This window comes from Rhamphochromis sp. 'chilingali' (genome assembly GCF_963969265.1).
Source record: "Rhamphochromis sp. 'chilingali' genome assembly, chromosome: 18".
Taxonomy (NCBI): Eukaryota; Metazoa; Chordata; class Actinopteri; order Cichliformes; family Cichlidae; genus Rhamphochromis; species Rhamphochromis sp. 'chilingali'.
Genome location: NC_137945.1, coordinates 13,843,413 through 13,869,054, shown reverse-complemented (window position 1 = coordinate 13,869,054; position 25,642 = coordinate 13,843,413). Strand labels below are relative to the sequence as shown.

Genomic DNA, 25,642 nt, shown 5'->3' with positions numbered 1-25,642 from the left:
GTGTCATCCATTCTTTTAAACTAAGCCTATTATTCTTTTCCCTTTTCTCTGTTTTGCCTGCTAGCAATGGGTTGGACCTCCCTTTACGTTCAGATTGGCTCAGATTCAACAAGGTGCTGGAAACATTCCTCAGAGTTTTTGGATCATGTTGACATGATTGCATCACACAGTTGTTGCAGATTTGTCAGCTGCACATCCATGATGTGAATTTTCTGTTTTACCAAATCTGTGCTGGACTGAATTGACTGCCTGGTAATTAGATGACTGTGGAGACCATCTAAGTACAGTGAATTCATTGTCATGTTTAAGAAACCAGTTTGAGATAATCTGAGCTTTATGACTTGGCATTATACCTCGATGGAAGCAGCTATCACAAGATGGATACACTGTGATCACACAATAATGGACATGGCCAGCAACAATGCTCAGTTGGTACTAAGGGGTAGAAAGTGTGCCAATATGATGACATTACCACCAGCAGCCTGAACCGCAGATAAAAAGTAGGATAAGTTCCAATCCTGGGTGAACTGTAGCCTCAATTTGCTGTTCTAAACTGACAGGAGCAGTGCCTGGCATGGTCTTCTGCTGCTGTAGCCCATTTGTCTTCAAAGTTCAACATGTCATGCATTCTTCTGCATACCTTGGTTGTATATTGTTGTATTGTTACCATCAGCTTGAAGAAAGTTTGTCATTTGCCTCTGAACTGATATCAACAACACATTTTTGTCCACTGAACTGCTTCTCACTGGATGATTTTAATTTTAATTTTTTTACTATTACTGTAGAAAACCCCTGTGATTTGTGTATATAGACTGTTCCACGGACCCCCTCTAACCACTGCTAAGATGGTACATTCCTCCCATCCTTTGTTTGTGTTTGCGCTGGTTCACCGTGATAGCGCTGGTGGAGCTGGGCTGTTGTACTGAACATGTGTCGTGCGTGTGCGTGAATGATAAGTAAGTGCCTTGTATTTGTTTGTTCTATGGTTGTAACTTATCATACACTTGCCTATCTACATTGTGTGATGCCTTTATAGAGTTTTCCAGCGGTTTGTGTAGCCACGAGACACTGTATATTCACGCTGATTTGACCAAAATGGCGCTACCCTTGTGAACTGAGCTGCCCAAAGTAAAGATGGAGTCTATCCCTGTGCAGCAGCCCATTTGTGTCCACCAGGGGGTGGTGTTTAGTCATTTCTGTTCAACCCTTTCTGTATTATTTAGACCAGTTTGGTTGACTTTAATTGTTTGCTAATTGTAATTTCTGTTATTTTACAGAACCACACACACATATACATATACTCACACGAATTCACTTCTGGAGATGTTTGGATTAAAAGAACCCTAATTATCATTGCTGTGGACCCTCTCTTTCATCATATAAGTCACCTGTGCCTTCTGACCGAGGATAGGAAAATCCTGCTGTAATTTGCCAGTCTATTAAGCACACACATGTCCAGTTCAATTACAGTGGTCAATGTTGGCTAAATTTTCACATATTATATACAAGTGCTTTCACCCTCAGGTTTCACACTGCTCGATCTGTATTATCGTAAAGAGATGTTAATCCTCAATATGACCACACGGTATGACTTTAAGCGGGCAAGCTCTACCCACCTGTTTGACTCATAGTGTGTCCTGAAGCTGAAACTGAAGCTGAGTACTCAACAAGTTTTGAAGTTGACCAAAAGTGCAGTTTTCCGTTTTGTAGGAAAGTTACATTTTCTAAATCCTTCAACATATGACACATGACATTGATATTATTTCTTTTCTGTGCACTAAACAGCTACAAGCAAACATTTGTTTTTTGCCTCACCACTTGACAGAGGAGTCTTTCATCCAGCAAGCCCTTTACGCATAAACCCTTGGTCTATGCTTGCAGACACTGTCCAGCTGCAAGTAACATTACATTTCCCTCATGTACTGGTCTTAGACAGTATTTGATACATGCTAGTGATTGTAATGCGAGGTGCAGACAATCAGCAAAAATCTAGAGAGCTAAAACATCTTGTTTCAGACAACTGGATATACAGAGGGGCTGCATCAAGGTATACGACACTTAAGCCAAATGTAAGATAATTAAGGGTTATTTTAAACTTTAAATCATGCGAGGATCCTCCAGAATCCAAGAATGAAAATACAGAAATGAAAATCGGCATAATAGGTCTACTTCAAGTTCAGAGGACTTTAGTTGGTAGCAGCAAGAGATGATTTGGATGAATTTATCAGTCTCTGTAGAGACTGCTTGGCTGGACTTAGAGGGGAACTGGCACTCCTTTCATACCGCAATACAAACGTCAAATATTCAACACAAAAAGCATACATGAGTAATATATACTCAGTGGCTACCAGCTACACCAGTATAACACTCAGCAATGCCTGTATAATTGAGCTAACACCTGTCTGTCAAGCCAAAGAGAAGATTACAATCTTCCTAAGTTTAGAATATTAGGTGGATGTACTGCCTGGGGTTGCAATAAATTGCATAGATGTTAAATTCAATTCAGACATGAGCTGGAGATCCTTGAAGCAGCTGAAAATTAACAGGTCAAGTCTGGATTCAACTTGCTTTTGAAGCACCCATTTCTAGTAAGATGTGGAAAATCTGAAGGATCTTAAATACAATTATTTGATGGTGATAAAATTCACCTGCTGAAAGAGGCCCATCGCCTGCTGCCATGAAGGGGTACATGAGGTCTGCAACAATACATAGATAGGCAGCATGTGTCAAACTCAAGCAGAATGTGACTCAGAGCATCAACCCACCTCCACCAGTTTGCCATCTTCCCATCCAGCAGTTACCTCAGCTCACACATCAGGATGTCAATGTGATTTTATATCAGAACAGACCATCTTCTTCCACTGGTCCATTGAGTATTTGTGCTGTTTCTCTTTTGGTGGGGTTTCCATCATAGTCAGCAAGTATCTTGAAGGTTCGCCATTTTTACTGATTCAGACAGATCATCTTCAATAGTTGACAGTTCGAATGACTCTTCAGTGGAAAGGTGGAAATCTAGAAGCCATTCTTAAAGTAGAGAGATGGGAAGAAAAGGCTGAGGTTTGCCAAATTACACTAGAACTGGACAGAAAATCAGTGCCAAAATGTTTTATTGAGTGATGAATCCAGTGATTGAGGAGGAGCTCAGGAAAGAAGTACAACACAGTGTTTACAGCCATCTGTAAAACATGGTGGAGGTCCTGTCATATTTTGGGGTTGCATTTCAGCCATTGGCGATCTTGCCAAAAATTGACTGAATTACGAACACAGAAAAGTAATGTCAAATTTTGATCCACCACGAAATACCATCTGGAAAGTGTCTGATTGGCAACAGCTCCATTTTTTAACATGACAATGATCCCAAACCCACTGCCAATACAGTAAAAGCAAACCTGGATCGAAAAACACACAATGGAGCACTATCAGTCATGGACTGAGCAAAAGGGAGCCAGCATCCAAAGAAGAGCTTTGAATGTCCTTCAAGAAGCCTGGAGAACTTTTCCTGAAGACGACTTAAAGAAATGACAAGAAGACCTACCTAAAGGAGTTCAGACTGTGCTGAAGAATTAAGATGGTCATACCAAATATTATAAAAACGCCTTTTTTGCCTTACATTCTATGTTTTCACAGGTTTCAATTTCCCATTTTTTCTGTCAAAATATGAAGAAATGAGGGGACAGCTCAAGACTTTTTCACAGTACTACAAACATCATTTCTGCACACTCAGAGACATACCTAGATTGGCTTTGTTTTCAACTAAGCCAATCTAAGTACACTCAACTGTATCAGCTGTGTGATCTGTAGAATAACAGAAAACGCACTGCAGCATATAGCACACACCATACATCCATAATGTATTCAAAGATGCATGCATGATAAGCATTTGGCAAAGGTGCCAGAAAATGAATTTAGTGAATTCCATCTGTCTGCAGTCTTCTTCACACATGGAAAATGTGAAAGCCATTATGGATCTGACAGGGCTTTGGAGCTGAACACTGTTCCTCTCTGCTTCAACCCCCTTTTGCAAACCAGGAAGCTGTGGGTTGATCTTGGCACCCTTCACAGTCATTTCTCCCTCCTTTCATTAACATTTTGGACTGAGAGTAAGAGCTTTAGGGGGCTTTATTACTTACACTAAAAGAGGAGAAATTAGAATTCCCAAATTCATTGTAAAAGTGTGCCTGTGTGTTCTGCTGCCGGAGGTGCTGGAGAAATCTTAGTGTTTGTGGACACAGGGGACTGGAGCACATAAAACAGTTTGTAGTGCAAAAGTGAGATATTGTGTGTTATTCTAGGAGTGAAATCACATATGCACAGACTAATGCACACACACGCACACGAAAGGGAATACGAATGTAAAACCTTATGTACAAGTACGGCTCTTGCAGAACAAAGAACTGCAGCGTGCCAAATTTTAACATAAGTCTTTTCACTGGAGGCGTTATAGGAACACACAGGTGTTTTGGAAAGCCTTCTCTCTGCGCTTTTTTATTTAATTACAAAATTTGTGACTCAGACCCTCAGTATAAATACCCCTTAAAGGCACAGAAAACAGGCCGTGCTGGACTCCAGAGACCCTCCCTTGACATCTGCGTATGGGTCACCTCAAGGACACCAGGCTTATTATGGTGTGTGAGAGCTGGAGCTAGGGGAACACGGTGGGGTTTGCTGCTTTTCCTCACTCTTAAAGGTGAGTCAGAAAAGTCACTGACACTCAGATGATCACAGTCCAGATTGAAAATAGCAGCTAACTACCCGCACATGTGTTGCTCTGGCAAAAACATCACAGATCGACGCCTGCACTTTATATCCAATGCACTGAGTCATGTTACTGCTGTTTTATTCAAGCTAATGAAGGTGCAACAGAGAGAGAAAGAGGAGGTGGAACAAGAGTTTACAGGATCTCTTGGAACCAATTGTTATTTCTAGAAAAAGATATTCAAGACGCTTTTTGAGGGTACTGTGACCTTAATCACAGTTCAGGGGATCAACTGATGAGGCAGGTCAACCAAAGTCTGACCAGCTTAGTCAAAACCGAATATATGTATTGCATTTACAGACCCCAGAGGGCCAAATCTGCAATTAGAGGGAATCTGACCCATTTTCAGCACAGAAGCGACATATCAATACATAACACAAGGTGCAATAAGGTCCTTTAGTTATGTTAAAAAAGGAATTGAGCCCAATTAATATTTAGAAATAAAAACAGCAAACAAAACACAGAGATCACTATTTCACTATCACTGTGGTAAGCTACTAAGGTGTCAGAAAAGCACATCAAGTTCAATCAAAGCAACTTCCAATTCAACATCTGTTGAACAGTTACTCTCTGTTTTAGCTCTCTTTTGGTTTCCATCAGTACTTGAGGCTGCTGGCCCTTGAGCTCTCTGACTCATTCTATATTCCTCAGCTAGATCCTGACTTTGTAGGTTGTTGCTGGGCACTAAGCTAGCACTAGATCAAATGAGTTTTGCGGCATTAAAACAGCTGCTTAATGAAAAAGTGGCAGGCTGTACAACCTAAATGCACGAGGCTGGATCGGTGCTTGCTTTCATGTTCTTTACACCAAATTCTGACTCGACCATCTGAAAGTTGCAGCACAATTCAAAACTCGTCAGACCTGCCAAAGCTTTTCCAATGTTTTGTTTATGAATTGTGGCCTCAGTTTCCTGTTCTTAGCAGACAGGAGTGACACCCAATGTGGTCTTCTGCTGCTGTAGCCCATCTGCTTACACTGGTGTAAACAGGTGTGGTTATTTGATTGTTTGAGTTACTGTCGCCTTCCTATCAAGCCATCTAGTCATTCTCCTCTGACCTCTTTCATTAAGACGCTCATTGGATAGTTTCTCTTTGTCAGACCACTCCGGTTGTGCAGGAAAATCCCAGCAGATCAGCAGTTTCTGAAATACTCAGACCATGCTGTCTGGCACAAGTCACTTAAATCACCTTTCTTCCTGATTCTCAGTTTAAACTTCAGCAGTTATTTTGAATGCTTTCAGTTGCTGCCATGTGATTGGCTGATTAGATATTTGAGTTAACAAGATGACCTGTGAGTGCACATCCTTGTGTAGTCCTGCTAATGAGATGTTTATTAAGATGTAATATCAGTAGTTGAAGAGGTAGTTTAAATGTGACTAATTTAAAATGATTTTTTAACACTTAAATCATTTAAAAACAATCAAGTTCTTTTTTGTAAAATCCTATTCTGAAAGTAGGTAGAAAGTATACTGGTGTAGCAGTGAAGTATAAGTAGCATAAAACTGACATACTCAGTTGTGGCATGTGTGTAAATGCACTGCTGTCTTGAGAAAATGTACTGTTGAAAGCTCAAGGCAAAAGAAAAATGATGTGTTCATAAAATTCCTCTGTGGTTGGCTGCCATTCCCTCTTTCCGCTGCTTTTCTTCAAATTCAGATGGTTCAGTGAGTTTCCAGGTTGAAAGGTTTGAATCATAACAGAGATAAGATGAAGTGTAAATGTCAGAGAGTGGATTTGTAGAAAAAAACGACAGCAATTTTTTTTTCATTTTACTTTGCGCTTTTATTTCAAAAAGGTGCGCGTGTGTTACAGACAAACGGTCCAGATGGATCTCATACTGTCACAACTCCCACCCCTTCTATTATCTACTACCATCACATACTAACAAACCCTTATCTCCAGACACAGAGCTCCTCTCATTCTTCTCCAAACACATCCATCCTCTTCCTGCGCTTCACTTTCAACCAGCTGCATCACCTCCACCCTCCTCCCTTTTTTCCTCCAGCACCCGCTGTTCTCGCCGCTTAGTCAGCATTAAGTGTTATCCCTCCTCCCGTCTGTCCTGTGGTATGAGTTTCTCCCTAAACCAGATACAAGGAAATCCCTCACCCTGGTCTATAAATCATCTCTCTGTTTACACCCTCCTCTCCCTGCACAAAGAAAATTAGAACAAATGCAACAGAGATCCAATTCTGTTTTAAAAGTCACTGGCTGACATTTGACTTTAAAAAAAATCACATTATACGGGATTATTTATGGATTTTGTTTTGGGAGTCATAATTTGTAGCATCTGCCTTTATTTTTCTTGCCCTTAGAACATAGGTGTCAAACTCTGGCCCGCGAAGCCATACCAAATTACTATCAGAGCTGGCCTACTGGTATTATACAGCTAATATATATATTGTTTAGTATTAAGCTTTGCTTGTTCCATATTCAGTTTTTTAGCAAAACGTGTTTGAGTCCATAAGAAAAGATTCATTCTTATATCTGGAGGAATAAATATATTTCAATAAATATTAACGTTAGCCCGCGACTTTATTCCAGTTTTGAATTTTGGCCCACTGTGTATTTGAGTTTGACACCCCTGCCTTAGAACAACACAAACACTTCATTCTCACCTTCTTGTCACGACAGGAATTTCTCTCTGAAAGCTTTTCAAGCTTTCGGGGCAATCTGGGACTTTTAAAATAACTTGAAAACTTTCATGTATAAACACATAAAGAAGTGAGGCTACCTCACTTAAAATAATGATGAAGAATGAGCTAAATTAGCCAACTAACAGTATCAGTGTCACTGCACTTCACAATTAGTCATAAACAGGTAGCAAAAATCATGTGAATTAGAATTCAATTCAATTCAATTTTATCGCCAAATCACAACAACAGTCGCATCAAGGCGCTTTATATGTTAAGGTAGACCTTACAATAATACATAGAGATAAAAACCCAACAATCACATGACCCCCTATTAGCAAGCACTTTGGTGACAGTGGAAAGGAAAAACTCCCTTTTAACAGGAAGAAACCTCCAGCAGAACCAAGCTCAGGGAGCTGCGGTCATCTGCCACAACTGGTTGGGGGGAGATTTAAACTCTCAAAAATGTTTTCTATTTTAATACTGAGCCAGTCTGCCTCCAGTCTGGGATATGAAATCTGGAATTTAAAATGAGTGATTTCACATCTGTGAAGTCAAAGCTGGCTTTAAAACACAGGCCAATACTGACTTCCTGATTTTTACTAGACAATCCCTTGAAAGTCAAAGAAAAGCCCAGTGTCTTATAGCTTGGTTTTCCCACTCTAAGTAAGTAGTTTCCCATCTTTGTCTTCTCTCTACAGCAGGTGTTAGCACACTGCATGCTTGACAACACACTTAACCTGCTTGAGTAGTTTTTGGTCTTTCAGAAGCTGAAGGAACACAGTAAACACACTCTTTTTTTGTTTGATTTACTAATCATTTAAACTAAATGAACTTAAACAGCATACAAAAAAAAAAATGTTGAAACTAAGAAGTTGTTTTGTTTCTTGAAAAAAGTATAGGCCTACTCATTATGATCTTCATGGCAGAAATACACTGTAAAAATAGTTGTGATGGTCACATTTTCTTCAAACAACAGCTGCTGTAGTTTTAAAAGTGAAGTGTTTTCACTCGGGCTTGATTTAGATTTCTGCAGCGTGACAGTTTGGAGCCAACTTTCTTCTACTTTTCATGTTGTAATGCACCAAATGTTTTAGTGGGTCACAGGTCTGGATTGCAGGCCAGTTTAGCACCTGGACTCTAACAATGGAGTCATGCACTGGAATATGGCCAGAATGTTGTTTGGCACAGCCATTCCCTGAAAAATATGTTGTTCAGATACATATGTTGCTTCAAAGTTTGTATACACTCATTTTATTAGGTACACCTTGCTAGTACTGAGTTGGACCTGCTTTTGTCTTCATGGCACAGATTCAACAAGGCGCTTAAAACATGCTTCAGAGATTTTGGTCCATATTGACATGATAGCATCACACATATGCTGCTGATTTTTTGGCTGCACATCCATGATGTGAACCTCCTGTTTCTATCCGCAAGTTTTCTGCTCCTTATGAGATACTAAATACACCATTTTGTTCACCAGCTAGTGTCTGCTGGTATTTCAGAGCTGTGCAGGTAGTTTCATTGCTTGAAACAGTTGCCTTCTGCAAAACAGAAGCAAACAGTCATTTGATCCATGTAGTGTGAATGTGGAATTTTGGCAACAGGAAAAAAAAACACTGAAAACTGGTGAACTGGTGATCATCATATGAGAGAAAATGCAAACATTATGGCAATAAAAAGAAAAGCACAGGGAAAGTCAAACACAGATGCTCACCCACACGCATAATAAATGTTTGCAAAGGCAAGCTGACTCTAAAGTATCAAGGCCAAAGGAAAAATCTGAAAGTGGTATGGCAGACAATGAAAAAACATTAAGACTTCATAAAAGTATTAAGTGATCAAAAGCTGCCACGTCATTTTGAAACAGAACTAAGAAGCAGAATCTGAGAATCCCACAACACAACCCTGCAAAAGAGGAGAAACCACAGCAAAGTTCATAAAATTCCCCATCAGACATTCTGACAAATGCACTGCAAAGTATCACATGACAGTATATATTAAATGTGTCAAGCACCCATGTTAACATAGGATGTCTGATACCCTGCTAACCAGGATGGATGAGGTGTTATTAAGACTACAGCTAAAGGTGGTTGAGAAGCCAGGGGATACTCTGCCAGAGAAACCCACCGAACTGAACCGAGCCCTGCCCATGCTGACACAGCTGCTTCCAGGCAAAGACACCCCGACACCATGCTCAGCCAGGAACGTTCTGGGCCTTTGCTGGAGAAACCATAACAAGTGCAGGAAATGGATTAGTGCATTCTGGGTTCCACACCGGCCACAAACCTCTTGAGCCTGGCCTCTCCAAACCCACATGCGTGGGAACAGGAGTCACAGCAGCACAGGGCGTATGACCCCCATCCAGATATCAGTGCTTGTCCCAAGAGGATGTCCTCCCTTTTTTTTAATCCTCAACTTGTGGAGGAAGTCTTGCATTTTACGCTTTGTTGTATTAACTTTGCACACTGTTTCATGTAATTCTACCTCTTTCATCGATATACTGTGCTGCTGGGATAAAACTCATTGTACATGACTATATCACAATGTATTGTAGTGCAGTTACATTCTGTCAGAGTTTGTTATTGCTACAACATAACCTAAAGATAATGTTTCAAAATAATTTCCACTGTTTTGTATGTTTCCTTACGCCGTTTCCAGTTGGTGCTATTTAGGTGGTAACCAACAAAAGGCTGCAGTTCCCTCAATGACCACTTGAGGCTGCTTCCAAAAACTAATCAGTCCTACTGACTGTCATGCTAAGATGCCCAATTTTATACATGCAATAATGTTTACAGTCTGATATAGTTCTGGTCTCTATATATAATAATTCACTCATTAATTATTATAATTAGTAATAATTAGTAATTATTAATTACTCATTAATTCACTCATTTAAACTGGTTCAAATTATCCATAGTTAACTTTTTTCTTGAGGGAAACTTAATTATGATACCTGCTAATTAATAAATGTCTGTTTCTGTGAGATACAAATATATACAAGAAGTCTAGTCATGAAAACTAGAGCACAGACTTCTTGGGCAACAATGCTTTATCAGCATCAACTTGGCAGTCAAAGCAGCCACGTTGTTAAAATGCATACCTTTAAGGCTAGATGCAACAGGTGAATAAAAAATCCATACACTTGCTACAGAGAACATATTCAATTCAATTCAGTCTTATTTATATCATTTCATATCACAAAAGCAGGTAAAGATAAAGATGCTACAATAGTACAGAAAAAAAATCTAAAATCAAATAAACCCCTTTGAGTAGGCACTTGGCGAGAGTGGGAAGGAAAAACTCCCTTTTAACAGGAAGAAACCTCCAGCAGAACCAGGCTCAGAGAGGGGCAGTCCTTTCTGTATCCAACTGAAAGAAGATGGTTTTTCTACCCCTGTTAATGTGCTTGGCATATTAACACAGGAGTTTTCAAGGCTTCAAGTCTGAAGAGCTGCAGTATTTGGCACTTGCACAGGTTGTTGTTATTTATTTACAAGGTAACTACAAGGTAACTTTTTAGAAATATGAAGTAAACTCTTTCATCTACAACAGATGGAAGCTTTGTGACAAGGTGGCTCTTTCTCTGTTCTTCTTTCTCTTTGTTTTCACAATTGTATGTTTTTTTTGTGTGACTTGAAGGTTCATGCTTTGAATCAGGCCAAGGGCAGCTGCTGACTTCCATTGACCGATGATTATACTAGTCCTAATGGGGCTGTGAGAGTTCAGCCAAAGCTCAGGTAGATTTTGTTTTTGTTCTGATGGCCTTCTTGTGTCAGCCCCCCACAGTAAAATAAATATGTTTAAACCTTGAGCACTGTGAAAGCAATTCCGGCCCAGCTTCAGCTTGGCAGGGAGGGAGATGGGATCACCATATGAATTTACTTTGAGCATGCGCTGATAACTGTGTGTGTGTGTGTGCCTGAGTGGTGTACATTTACACTTGTATACAAGCGAGTGGAAAATGCATGTCTATATTTGTATTTGTGTAAATATACATGACATATCCATGCCTTATGGATGATGCTTAAGTAAAGAAAAGAATTAGAAAAAGCTCACTCTGTTTAAAAAGTGTATGTCTGTGCTTGCAAGTGTGTATCTTTGTATAAAGCCTACTTCTTACTTTGCACGTCAGCAAAAGCACAAACATCACCAAATGTACTTTTAAAGATATTTCAGCATGTGGTCACTTCCCATTACTGGTTCACATGTGTTCATATTACACATTGCACTTTTTAATGCAAACCTTATATACTTATATGCAGAAAAGAGGGAGCCCGGACTTTGCTGGTTTGTATATGAATTGCAGCCAAAACAGTGAAGAAAGTGAATGAAACCAGTGTCGAGTTTCCTTACAGTTGTATATCTGCACTTTATCACAAAACCGAGGTGAACACATCAAATCCTGGAATTTCAGGAATTGGACGAGCGCTTCATAAACAACCATCTGGAAAGATGAAGCCAAAAATTAAACCATGTGGAATTTTACTGGTTATCTTTTCTATTGCTTCCTTGATAGAGAGAGAAAAGCAAATCACACAAGAAAGTGGTCCCCTTGGTCCTTTATCCTACAGTTGTGCAGCGGACTGCATTCAAAAGCATTTTTTACAATTAACTCAAAGCACGGACAATTTATTTTAAGACTAATTTCTTCAACCAGCACGGGCGTGAAACATCTTGTTCTAATCATGTTTGATTTCTTATGCAACAAGAAATATCGCTTCTACCCAGAAATATGGAGCCACCAGCCACCTCTCATGCATTCATTCACAAATGCTAACGCACTGATGAGAGCTACCATGCCAGGCTCTGGCCCAACTGTGGGTCTCGACATATGGAAAGCATGATCTACCTGCTGACAGCTGCTCATTCCTCACATCTCTATGTTTCACGTCTCCCTAAGATGATTTTCTTTGCGTTCAGGAATTTTATGGGAGCCCATCGCTCTCTGCAAAAACTTACATGAAAGGATGCCAAAGCCTACTCGTATTATAGGTGTCGTTTCTTGTTCACAGTGACTTTGAAAAACCAGCGGGTTTGAGTGTTCTTTCTTTCCCGTGTTAACTCGCCCCGTGTTATTTTTTTTTAAGCTCAGTGGCGACTTTATAAACTGGGCAGATATTCACACAACATTCACAGCTTTGACATGTCACGACAGTTTAAACACTATCAGTCTCCCGGGAGACCGCAGTGAATTAAAGCAAAACATGCAGGGAGGAAATAACTGTTTGTTCCCTTCTGTGAACTGACATTATAGCACTAATAGTGGTAGAATGAGGGCTCGGGAGGGTTTGCATGAATGCGGCTCTATTGCACAACAAAGGCTCTGGAGGGGTGAAGCAGACCCCCGGAGCCGGCCCCTCAGAACAGCTGCCGTGTCCCAGCAGGACCAATTTCACTCAGTTAGAAGTTCAGCGGCTTTCTTGTCCTACTCATCCACATGTCAAAAGTTCATTTGAATAAAGTTAAAAGTGAGCTGGATTTGACTTCCCCACCCCACCCTCCCCACGGCTCTCTAATGTAATATATGAGCGGGGACTTGCACGCGCTCACAGAGAAAGACAAACAGGATGCTTCTACTCGGGTGACTGGGATGAAAGGGACCGTGTGCTTGGACGCAGCTTGAATTCGTCTCCGCTGGTCCTGAGTTAGACAGCGTAGCCCGCTGCCTCCTTTTCACTCTCACGGACTTCAGCCAAACTGTGTGTGAATGAGTCATACTCCAGTAACACCCTGAATACAGCGACTCTGAGACTCCTGATCGCAATTCGATGAGCAGTTATGGGGCATGTGCTCATGCCTGCAGTGAGAATAATAATGATAATGCTCTTTAGCGTGTGTGACAGAGGGTTGGTCCCTTGGTTTGGTTTTTAAGCATTATCCAAAAGCATGAATAGCGAATATGCTGAAGCAGTGAACCCAACAGCACATCAGCAGCAAGTACAGAAAAACAACTGAAAGCAGATCCTGTTTTTAAAAAAGTGCTTGTGATGGAGAGACTGTACATCATTAAACATATATTATGTATGGGCAAGAGGGGAAAAAATGCATTACTGGAGCAGAGTGGATGGTATTAAAGCTGGCTTTGAGGGAAAACACTGAGCAGAGGTGTTGTGTAAAACACTCAATTTGCCCAAATTACTAAAAATTAGGATGCATTAGTCATGGGAACTATTTGTTTGGCAGAAAAACACTTCAAAACTGCAGAGAGTCACAAGGATACTTTCCCCGAAGCTACTGCTGACTTTCACAATCATTACAGAATGTAGTGCAGTGATAAGTGGAAATGGACTGCCTGTTGTTACAGAGAGCAATCTTTAGAGGGCAAGAATAGTCTGCTTTAAACACTTAGTGTGTCGGGAAACTGAAATTTCAGCAATTTGTAACCAAATTTTATAAGACAGAGGGTGACAGTGATGGATTAACTTCAGTAGGATACCAGCTTTGATGTATTTAGACTGTAGACTGGTAAAAACCTTCTGGATAGTCAGCTGCTGTTCCTCTGTTTGCTTTTGGGTTACAACCGCATCGGTGGTCATAACAGCTGGAGGACATATCGTGGAAACAAGATCCTGCTGCAACAGCTCAAGTAGATGTTCTGCTTTGTCGTCTAGTTTTTCACTGTTTACTTTCATGTATTTTAATCTCTATTGAGCCTTTTTAGTTACTGTAAGATGTTGCAAGTCTAATCACTAATGACTTTTGCTTTAAAGTGGCTCTATTGTGCTTTTGCTTATTATCTGTGACCACAGTTTTAAATAATGAGGTCAGACTATATTGAAGTGATTCCTCTGAGCCTAAGATTCAGGCTTCAGACTGATCCAAATGATCCAAATCTCAGGCACACAGCTCTGACTGTGAGCATAGAAACCCCACCCACATGGTATTTAAACCATCTGTTTTTCAGGGGCAGCCAATCAGCACAAAGTTGGCTTAAAGGGAAAGAAGCTAAAAGAAGAAGCTTGCTTCAGACAGTGAATAAGTTGCAGGTATGTACCAGAGCCCAGCATGAAAATAAAAGAGTGTGTAAGTCATGTAAAGCTTCTCTTGCAGAGTGGAAATGAGGATAAAAGAGGCCTTCAAATAATTCATAATGTACAGATCTGTAAAGAAAGCCTCTGTAAACTGGGCAAAAAAAAAAACCATATGTTGCCTGTGCATGAACACACTTCTATACACACACAAAAATGCATGTACCACAACAGACGGACATGCATTGACTACAGTCTGAGTTTGAGTAGCCACATTTTTGAGGTTCTCGGCATGTTTGTGTGAGTCAACATGTTTAAGTGACTCGGTTTAAGTGGATAAAGGGGAGGTTTTGAAACTTCTTGATCTGGAGAGCTCTGTCGGCAGTCGTTGAGCCTGCGGCAAGCTGGACCTCACAGACTGTCAGCCACATTTATGTTCAGCCTAAAATCCTGCCATCAGAGGCAAAACCATTAGCGATGACTATCGGGACAGATGAGGTTCAGGCAGCCAGCTGTCTGTCCTGACATAGAATGATTCAATTAGAGCAACATGCTTGTAAATATCCAGGTAATTGTAGGTATGCAGCAACAGAAAGAGAGAAGGAGGTGGGCCCACACACTAAGGCCCTTTAATTCATGGCTTTTTATTCACACAAAAAAGGAGTTTTGTGATTAAAAAGAAGAAAAGGTCACGTCTCACTCACCGAACCTCTTGTATCCAAAAGACTGTACTTCCTCCTCGTCTGCAAAGTCGTCTGCGTGACATAATCAGAAACATATGACATAAATAGGTCACACAACTAGGGGTACACTGTATCTGAGACAGTTGTTAGGACTCCATAAATAACATAAAAGTGATAGAGACACTACCGGGCTGCTGCGTAGAGTCAAAAATGTATAAAGTTATCTTTAAATACAAAGATCAGGGCAGCCAATGAGGATTTATGCTAGAGATAATAGAGTATCATCTCCTCTGTGTATGTGTGAGTGTGAGTTTAGAGATAGGAGGTCCACAGAACTGTAAAAACCACAGGCTGCGGTTTCTCTGGGTTGTTGACAGTAAACCCTAATTACACTGCTACACTGCACTGAAGACTGGAGCGGAGCACAGAGAACATCGCTGGTAATGGTTAACAGATGGGGCCAGGAGGAGGGTGACATGGGTAAGGGGGAGTGATGGGGGAGCCAGGGAGGGATGACTTTTACGAAGGGGGGGCGTTTAGACTAGATCAGGAGCTACTGTTGCAGAGTGGATCACACATTCCTGAGTGCTAATTCCCCTCCAGTTCACTCTACACGAGGAAGATGCTGATGAATTAGAACGCCTGCAGATTGTTGTCTTTAATCGGCTACTTGTTGGAATTTAAGCACAAACACAGCAGTCAGTGATGAAGCTCTGCAGGTGGTGCTCACTGGTCATCATCAGTCATACCCTTCTCTTTCTCATGCTTAAAATCAAGTGAATCTAAAGCCTCTCTTTTCTCTCGTTTGTTAGATCTGGGCTTTTTTTAAATTCTCACATTATCAGTTTAGCGGCCAAATTGCGCAAACATTATTTGGTGTTTTAATTCTTTCAATGGGATGAAACTGGTGGTGGAAAAAACTGCATTTTACAACTTCTGCTGCGCAGTAGCGTAATGTCATCCAGATGTGCGCACTCGCAGAACACAAAGAAACACTTACATGTTAAATCAATGCAATATTTGAATGAAAGTAAAGGTCTTGCACTTTTCTTTCTGCAGCAACAGTTACGTACCTTTCATGGCGTTTTATCACTCGTTGAGAACTGTAGAAGAGATGAGGACCGCTGTCACTTTATGCGCATCTCACCATCCAGTGCAGAAGTGTAAACTTGTTCCAACACACTATAATTAAAGGATTTTTTTTAAAGCTACAAGTCTGCATTGACTTTCATGACTCTCAGTTTAAATTCCCATCGTTTCTGCTTTCTTGCTCGCTGTGGCTCAGAAGAGTGTTTGCGGGAGAGCTCAGATGATCCCAGAGCGCTGAGCTAAAGGAGAGTTGAGCTGAGACTTAGACCAGTGTTAAGTTACACAAAGCAGCAAGTTGTGTTTCCGGTGGTCCTTTCAGAATAAATTGTAGTCGCCCCACCTCTTTTCCACCCCTTAAACCACAGAAAATACAACTTATTTCCGGAAGATGAAATAGATGCCTAATAGATGAAGATGCCTTTCACATAATTTGTTCCCATTTCTTCTTTCTATGAAAAAAATACCAAACATATCTCAGTTTATCAAATATAACAATGCAAATGATCAAAAGATATTACTGAAAACCTGGCACCTCTTGTCAAGTGGTAGCCCTAAATTCTATCTACAGGATAGGATTTCGCATGGCACTCGTTCCAAACAAACTGCTGATGCAATAAAAGCATATCTGAATTAAAAACACACACAATAGAACACTCTCTGCCATTCACTGGCTTTCCTACAGCTCGAACATCAACATTATTGAAGCAGTGTTGGATCATCCTAACAGGGAACAGAACAAAAGGCAGCCAACATTTTCCTGAAGCCTGCTTAAAGAAAATACAAGAAGCCCTGCCTAAGAGAGTTCAGGCTGTGTTTATAAAAAATATATATATTATCACACTAAATATTGACTTTTCACCTTTTTGCACAAGCTGTGTTTTTGCCTTATATACTGTATTTCCATGTGTGTGTATATTTTTCAACAAGTGACTGCACATATTTTCCTAGTAAACTATAAAGATATGAAGGATGCCTCGGGTCTTTTGCACAGTTCTTGGTTTCAAGACATCAGAAAACAACTTCTGTGTCAAGCTCAAAATCTTTGCTTTGACACATTTAGGGGGGAAAACTAATCTATTGGTCATTTGTAACAACATATAGATGACATTTTCTGTCCTCTCTTTTAGATTTTCTAAGCGCTTTTAAGGTATCTAAATTTAATTTAGGCACGCTTTTATTGTGAAAGCTAAGATACTTCATTTCCGTCACTGGACTCAATTTCTGCATAACTTTCATACATAACTTGACAACCAAACTTGTTACTACATCTGTGCTGCACAGCCTTTCAAAGCAGTTACGGTCCCCGGCCCTCCTGCTGAGCCTCCTCCTGTGGGGACAGAGGAGGTGCGGACTGCTTTCAGCACTACAGACCGCGAGACGTCGCCCGACGCTGCAGTAATCCAGCCGGAGATGAGATTAGGTTACAGGGGGTTGATAGCAATCTCGTCCCCCGGGTAAAAATCTGGTACCCATTAGAGATAATTTCAAAGGTTGGAGAAGGTGGAAGGGAGCACCGCGACATTTCTGCCCAGTTTCTGTTTTGCATATTTAGGCTCATATCTCATGTCCTTCAAGGATTTAAAAATCATTTTAATATCAGCCTCCCTGCGGTAATAGATTAAATATGCTGTTTGGTGACGTGCTATCGTCTGATTTATCACGGCAGCCCCACAATTCTGCAAAACACTGCAGAGTATTTTCCATTGCTTCCACAGAACAGGAGAGAATCCTGCAGGAAAAAGTAGCAGGCATACAAAAACTAAAATCAAAAACTTATAGATTCAAGAAAAAGTCTTATGGCTGCGTGAGAGCTGTACTTCAAAGGTATAAAAAAAGTTTGCATGATCCAGCTGCATGCATAAATTAGTGGAAAAACTATAACTATGCATTTTTATTGCCACGATGTCTAAATGAGCTCTGTTTGATAAAGCACAATAACATCCTCATGACAACATGGCTATATAGATGGTTGCACTTCCTCTAGAAACAACTTATTTTGCTGAGAAGTGTCCGCTGTTTATCCATATTAGACTGTAAGGTTCACTGGGCGCCATTTTTCTTTAACTCTTCCAGGTGTTGTGATAATTCCTGGACACTTCCTGTATCCACAGTCTTCAGATCACTGATCAAACACAGAGCTCCAGCTGCATCCTCCCAGACTAACAAGGAACATCAAAGAAATGAGACAGGCCCACTCTTGCATCTTCAGTCCAGGTTAGTGTCACTGGGTTACATGATGCTAATCTTTTTACACTCGTTCACTTCATGTCAGTAAATTTTCCAGAAACGGATGCAGACAACATCAAGTGTCTCAGCAGTGGAATCCTCTGGGCTTGGAAGGAAAGCAGCACACATGTCCAGCTCAGATCTGTTTGTTCTTCTTTCTTTGGATAACACAGCCTTCTAACTCTGGCTCAGCACTAATAGCTTGAGTTTGACCCAGTGTGCCACATAACATACTTCAGACCAAGTTGAGATGATCAAGCAACTAATTACTTGTTTTACTAAAGGCTTCAAAACTGTTATTTTACTGTCGGCTATGATTGGAGCAGCAGGCTAGTATTGGGGCGCAGAGAGAGATCGTGGTGAGCTAATAAAAAGCAGCTGAGGTTCAGGTAGCTTACTACCAAGCTCCTGCTGGTCCTTATTCAGGGGTTGGGACCTCATTTGCTGGGTCAAGGCTTTCTGCAGTGGGTTCAGATTAGCAGGAGATTTAGAAAGCATACAGGAATTCCACATTTGCCACGGTGCCGCCATGTAGTGATTAGAAAAATGGCAACTCAAATCATTCAATTGCTGCAGGAGAGATTCACTGTTGGCAGACTAGAGAAAGTACTTTTCCATAGACTGCTGAGATAGTTTAATAACTTTTTAGTTTATTAAAACTGTACCTTAACATAACCGTTCATGCCCTTAAAAAAGAAAGAAAATTATGATCACTTGGGGGCAGCAGTGACAAGCTCTAAAAAATGATGAATTCTTACTGTAAAATCCTGTTTTTAAAAATAGTCTTAAATCTTCCACAGCTTAACTTACCAACAGGATTTTAAAATGCAACCACTATGACTTTATGCCTGAAAAAGAGATATAAAAATAAGGTGAAAGAGGGCTGGGCTGTACTTTTATGTAATACCACATTGTACCACAAGAGGGGGCAGTGAGTCAATGTAACCTTTATCCAACTACCGGTAGTAAATGATTAAACATTTTTATTTAGAATGGCAGCCTGCAAATTCCAAAGCATCTTAAATAAATATATATACTTTAAAAAAAAAAGAAGCAGCTGCAAACATCTGGAAAAATTTAAACAAACTCATTAGACCAACACTGCCTCCTGGTAGTAAAGTTTTCAGTTAAAGTTTTTAAGATTAATTAAAAAATAGTGTCTTTAATACAGCTCCAGGTGTGCGGCTGGAATTTTCCATCAGGATCCTGAGTCTACCTGGTATCGCCCCTGGGCAGGGCCATCTTCTCCTCTGCAGTTCTACACACCTGGAGCTGATTGCAGGCAATCAAGCCAGAGTGATTTAGGCCTCACGCTGACATTCATTCACCGCCAGTTCATCATCAACTCATGTTGGTAGCCAGCTTACATGGTTCAGGCTCTCCTTGTGATTTACTCTGCTAACCTTGTTTTCTTGTGACACAGTTCCAGGACTCACCTTGACTCAAACCTCAAGCTTAAGCTCCTCTTTTGGACTCAGGATACCTTACCCAATCTTTGAAATCACTCTGTGCCTCATCTGCCTGCCCTTCCGCTATTGCACATCATCAGAAACCTTCAGATCTCAGGTCAGCCATCCCACACCGTCCAGCTCACTCTGGATTCACGTCACCCCTCCCTCATTGCTTACTCACTCCACCTGCAAGTAAGAAAAGTTGTAAAACATACTAACCATCTACAGAGCTCCTCTCCACTACCCTTCCCTAATTCAGTTGTCCTCTCTCCTCAGTGTGACTGCTAAACTGCTACGTTCCAGTGTACATCAATTCCCCCCTCTCAATCCATGTCAAGCTAGCCACGTAAACTAGGCCTCGCCACGTCAAGTCCTGTGTTTTATTGCCTCTGTCCTTACTTATCATATTTTGAGTTTAACCAATAAACACCGTAAAACGTTCTGCTGTCTCTGCTCTGGGTTCCTACACAGTCCAGTTTTTGGACCAAGCTTTCGGTCTTATGACACACTATTTCTAAGTATGATGACTTCCAGGATCAGATAGTTTCCAGTTTTCTCTGTGTGGATGGAAGACAGATTGGTAACGAACTAAAGGAAGAGTCTGAATACGTAAGTGGAGAAACGCACAAATACTGATGTTTCAATGAGGAAAACTAAGTATAAAAATGTTGTATGTAAAGTTAGATGGTTAATTACTAAGTGATAATGCATACAGTCACAATATCATTCTCCATAACCGGAAGAGTTTCAGACAGAGTGCCAGAAAGCTTTGTAGCTGTTCTGGTTACTCATGATGACAGATGGGTTTCAGTAAGACACAAGAGCCTAAAGGATTACATGCAGTTTCTTTTGGCTGTTTATCACCAGCTAGTACATTTACAGCACAGGTAACCATATCACCAGGCATACAGCTGTATTACGTGAAGTTGAAATGACAGTGCACATTGTAGAGTCAGGGTTCTTAACGATCTAAACCATATTTTGTGTTCCCTGGACTGGATTATACAGCTGTCTTCTACTGATTTTTTTTTGATACCCTACAGAAATGAATGGCTGCCTGGAATGGTAGAAAAACGGAAAACAAGCAACATAAACTGAAAGTCTACACAGTTTGTTGTTAAAGCTTAAACTAAGAGCAGCTGTATATCCTCTTTTCAGTTACCCTGTTTTGTGTATAGTGTGCACATGTGCATGTGCAGTCCTCCTGCTCCTGTTGTGGCCTGCAGTGCAGAGCTTAACCCATGATTGAGACCATGCCAGTGTGTGTGCCAATTCTCTGCAGGGGGCTCAGGCTTACTGTCAGTCTGGTAGAGATTAAAGCATAAAGTTTTACCTAAGGAGGGCTCTGGACTATGTTAGAGACCATTAAGTGCGTGAGACAGACAAACAACTGAGCACGTTATATTTACAGAGCATTAAAGTTGATCTGCAGGTATGCAGCGCGCATAAGGCTTAATAACCAATAATGCAAACACACTAATAGGATCTGTACTGCTGAGTAGATCCATAAAAATAGAACAATCCTCGGAGGAACCAGACTGTGTCAGTCTCATTCTTCCATAAGCACAAGCTGCTTCTTTTTTTTTTTTTCGGGAGTCGGATATTTTCAGAGCTCTCAAGGTAAAAGCTTGTTCTACATTTCTTCGGTTTGTGTTTTGCACAGAATGGCACAGTTGCAGTGCAACAGCAGGCTTGGATGAGATATTGGAGGAGACTTGCAATACAGCTGTTGTTTTTTTTAAACTAGATATTTTAAATGTTTGCAACCTGGAAGACATCTTACTCTGTGTTCACTGAAGGTTAATGGGAATAATTTGCATTGATAAGACGCCATAAACTAAATAAATATGCAGTATTCAGAGCAAAAACACACAGTTATGGTTGTTTCCTGTTATTTACTATTTACTTGCTGTTGCTTTCAGCTCATTTAAGAAAAAAATTGTGTAGTAATTTGAGGTTTTGTTGTGTACATTTTTTGGATATTCACCTTTATGTATAATTCATCTGCACTTTATGGTAGCAAGCCATCATATTTCCTAATGTGATACTAATGAACAAATCCAAAAAGATTAACCGACAGCTGCCTTAGTGGATCTGTTCAGCTCATCATGTTTATTGGTTTGACATTGATTTCATATTGGATACTAATGAACTGACATTTTATCCACTCCCCTTCGTCCTGTAAATATTATATATAAATTTGCTTGTGAGCTGGCACCACCATGTGGTCGTTGTTTCTTTTTGCTAGAAAAAAAATTTCTTCTCCTGTTCTGAAGCTTGAGGCACGATGTGGAGGTTTCTTGCTCAGATTCTCTTCATCGCTGAAGTCATGCTCTGTGCTGCCGACTCTCCTCCGATCAGCGAGGAAACACTGAAAAGTAAGGCCTTCGCTGACGGAAAAGAAAAGCGAAAAACAAGACACCAGTGATTACTGTTGCAGAGCTTAAAGTATTGTGTGTTCCACGGGTGTGTGCAGGGCTTTCCGCAGCGGGAGAGCAGTATGTTGATGAGGAACTAAAGGGAACTTTGCTCGGAGTGAAGCAGGTGAAGGAAATGATGGAGAAGAAAGAAGAGAAGCACAGGCACCTGATGGATGCACTGAGGCACAGCAGTGATAAGAAGAAGGTGAATTCTGTTCGTTTTGCACTGTGCTGATCGTCCAGTTTCAAAAATCCTGCACAGCATTTGTGGCTGGTTAAGATGTACCCGCAATTAAAACCGTGTTTAAACGGTTTCATGCCAGTCCTTGTGCATTTTTCTGAAACCCACCACATATTTTCTGCTTCACAAAGACAAAGTCACATGGAGAGACCTCAAAGCAGACAGTGAAAAATGAGTGTGGGAGTGCAGCTGGTTAAGTGAGTCTGGGGTGTAGTTTTACTACAGTCAGGATAAATTAACTGTCTCTAGATTATTATATTTTCTGAGTGTTTTCAGAACGCAGGGCAGGGCAGAGTGCCAGAGCCTCAGACTTCATCTTATCCTCTGTGGTTTATTAAAAGGGAATGTATCTGTGACAGAGTTTTCTGTTTTTTGGGTTGGGTTTTAGGGGGTGATGCAGCTGGCCAAAGAAACACAGCAAAAAGTCGAGGAAGCCGAACAACAATGTCAAGATTTAACCAAATCTTCCTTTGGGGAGTGCCAACCATGTTTGGAAGATTCTTGTAAGGCCTTCTATACATCTACGTGTCGCCGCGGCTTCGCCTCTTTCTCGTTCAAGGTTTGACTTCAGCACATTCCAACAAAAGGAATCTCTTTAGGACTGATGTTTAAGGTGCAAACATATCTCTGTGAATCTCTCTCCCTCCCTTCAGGTAGAGGAGTTTTTCAGGAAAATGGCCACTAAGTTGGAAGATGCCGAGCAGGTCCACAATAAAAATCAGGAGAATTCAGGTGAAAATGTCGCAGCTGAAAAGCAGGTCACAGAGGACAAATCCAATATGGAGCTGCTGCAGGCTGAAGCATCGTTCAGCGACCTGTTGTCAAACATCAGCCTTTTGTACAACCAGAGCATTGGTCTGGCCAAGAAGATGCAACCCGTGTTTGGTCACGCCTTTCTAGAAACCTTTGCCACTGAGCTGCAGTCCAGCACGCTTTCGACCAGAGGGTCAAGCTCTGGCTTCCTTGGGTCGGTGGGTTTGGAGCACGTTCTTCACTCAGTGCTTGACTTTGGGAAGAGCGTGCTGGAAGGCTTCAGTGCCCCAGTGGCTGATTTGTTTGAGGAAATAAAAGAAGCTGAAGAGTACGTTCAGCAATCAAGTCGAGGTATCTGATGCACAACGCTGCACTCTTAAATGTGTGTGTTTGTAGACAATGGTTGTTTGTGTGTAACATAATTCATGTCCACCTACAAAGATACAGGCTTGTTTTCTGCAATGGGACCGCTGCAGAGCAGATATATGTGCAGAAGACTCCGCAGACAAGCATCAGAGTGCTGGAAGCTTCAAGACCTGTGTGAGACATGCAGGGATTATCTGTTAAAGGGTAAATCCAGATTTATTTTGCCGCTCTTCCCACACAGACACATATAAACAGTTTAAAACTGGTTTTATTTGACGTTAAAAAGAAGGAAAACTATGGAAAACAAAAAATGTCTGTCACAATTTCCTAGAGTCTCAATGCCACATAGCTTGTTGGGTCTGAAAAACTGTCCAAACCCAACAATGTGGTCAGATTAAAATGATTTAGCAGACACAAAAACAGAACATTCACATCTGAGAAATGGGAATCAACTTGTTTAGGGCATTTTTGAGGCTTTACTTGTTAAAATAGTTGTTGATTAGTTTTCTCTTGACTGAGAGGATTTTAAAAAATGGTTTTAACGCTTTTTAGATAGATGCTTAAAATTCTTTCATCAGGAATAATGCAAAAAAAAAAAAAAGTCCTTTAGTTCAACATGAACATCTGGATTTCTGCCTCCTCATACAGCATGCCCCAGCATGCAGCAGTTGCACTCTGAGATGGAGGAGATGTACATGCTGCTGAACGCCTCCCGTCAGCAGTATGACGGCAGGCTGCAGCTGGTCCACAGACACACAGCAGACACTCAGATGTGGCTCAGCAGCATGCATGACAAGTATGGCTGGGTCAGCCAGCTGTCCAACAGCACAGTGGACCCACACAGCATCTTCAGTGTGATATTGGTATGTGGCTAGTGATGCTGCATCTGTAGACATTATCTTTGCTGTATAAATTGGGAAGCTTTTATTAAGGTTGCAACAAGCCAAGGTTGCAATTTTGAGTCAGACGGCTACTTTCATTTTCATCTCTTCTCATCTTTTAGGTGAGTCCACAGCAACAGATAAAGAATAACAAGCCTAAAGCAGACAGCAGTGTCACTGTCTCCATAATGGATTCAGCCCCAGTAACCATACTGGTCCCAGCAGATCTGGAGGTGGATGACCCTGCTTTCATCCAAAATGTTGCTCTAGAGGCTCTGACACTATATAAACAGAAGATAAAAGGTATTGATCCCACGATTGTGGTCCCTTAGTGCAGTATTTGGCTACCAGCATCACCTGGCAGAGTTCCAAATTGAATTTAACCCAGATGAACTGCGATCATTTGAAAGCGCTTTACACTGCGATCGCTACAGATTGGATAGTATGTTGCAATCCAAGATGATAATGTGACTAGAAAAACAATCATACATTCCTCTTTTTATTGACTTGTTTAAAAAGATTAATTGGATCTACATGAAATCAATCTCTAATTATATTATATTTTTTGTTTTTTAATGGTCTGTACACTTACATAATGTAAAACTTAATAGTTTTTTTCTGCACAGGAATGGAGTAATGTGATCATACCACCATGGGAACAGTTTCTTCATGCAGAGTGAAGAGTCCAGGACATTCAGGTTTTCTCGTGCACAATTAAGCTGATCTGTATAATACTTGAAAATGCACCGCATAGACCTCTAAACCTTCATATGCACAGTTTATGTTGTTCTTATTCATGTATTTTGATGCTTAGATTTTTAAACGTCTACGCAATAAAACAGTGTACACTCCTCAACCTCTATTTTGTTTGTTATTTATGTCACGAGTACTTTTGAATTTAGTTTTTGAATCGTACTTCATAGTATGTTTTGTTTACAGTTTTAAATAAATGCAAACCGTGGTTTGCATCTCGTAAATCTGTAAGAACAGTGAAAGGGTGACTTTTGTTCGTATGCATTTCTCTTATCAATTCATAGTTTTCAATCACGTGATCGACTCACTAATTTGGCGGTAAAGGGGCGCAGTGGTGTTTTGCCCACGTGAACCTTGCTTTGTTGCACATGCGGAAGAGGTCCATATAAGAAAAACCTTCTCCTTCTATGATTGGCCGTT

The 25,642-nt window shown here is 40.7% G+C and overlaps 2 protein-coding genes across 2 annotated transcripts in view; one reads left to right on the top strand and one right to left on the bottom strand.

Annotated features, from left to right (window-relative positions):
- LOC308386441 (collectin-12-like) overlaps positions 1 to 16,405 on the bottom strand; it is a 48,306-nt gene extending 31,901 nt beyond the window's left edge. The window contains exons 1-2 of the mRNA XM_080865970.1: positions 16,116 to 16,405; positions 15,064 to 15,114 (exon numbers count right to left, since the gene is read on the bottom strand). Coding sequence (XP_080722096.1) covers positions 15,064 to 15,114; positions 16,116 to 16,122 — 58 coding nt within the window. The 5' untranslated portion in view covers positions 16,123 to 16,405. The remainder of the gene's footprint in view (positions 1 to 15,063; positions 15,115 to 16,115) is intronic.
- Positions 880 to 25,543, top strand: LOC308386445 (clusterin-like protein 1). Its single transcript, XM_080865976.1, has 12 exons — positions 880 to 956; positions 14,296 to 14,377; positions 18,205 to 19,707; positions 19,781 to 19,923; positions 22,085 to 22,186; positions 22,285 to 22,433; positions 22,858 to 23,028; positions 23,123 to 23,573; positions 23,664 to 23,792; positions 24,237 to 24,451; positions 24,592 to 24,772; positions 25,096 to 25,543. The coding sequence occupies exons 5-12, from the start codon at positions 22,096 to 22,098 to the stop codon at positions 25,104 to 25,106; spliced, it is 1,398 nt and encodes a 465-aa protein (XP_080722102.1). The 5' UTR covers positions 880 to 956; positions 14,296 to 14,377; positions 18,205 to 19,707; positions 19,781 to 19,923; positions 22,085 to 22,095; the 3' UTR covers positions 25,107 to 25,543.
- Positions 25,544 to 25,642: the final 99 nt, after the last annotated feature.

Bases quoted from the DNA above. Each gene is read 5' to 3' on its own strand.
- LOC308386445 (XM_080865976.1), top strand. From the start codon at position 22,096: ATGTGGAGGTTTCTTGCTCAGATTCTCTTCATCGCTGAAGTCATGCTC. The intron at 22,187-22,284 runs GTAAGGCCTTCG...GGGTGTGTGCAG, and splicing joins CAGCGAGGAAACACTGAAAA to GGCTTTCCGCAGCGGGAGAG. The intron at 22,434-22,857 runs GTGAATTCTGTT...GTTGGGTTTTAG, and splicing joins ACAGCAGTGATAAGAAGAAG to GGGGTGATGCAGCTGGCCAA.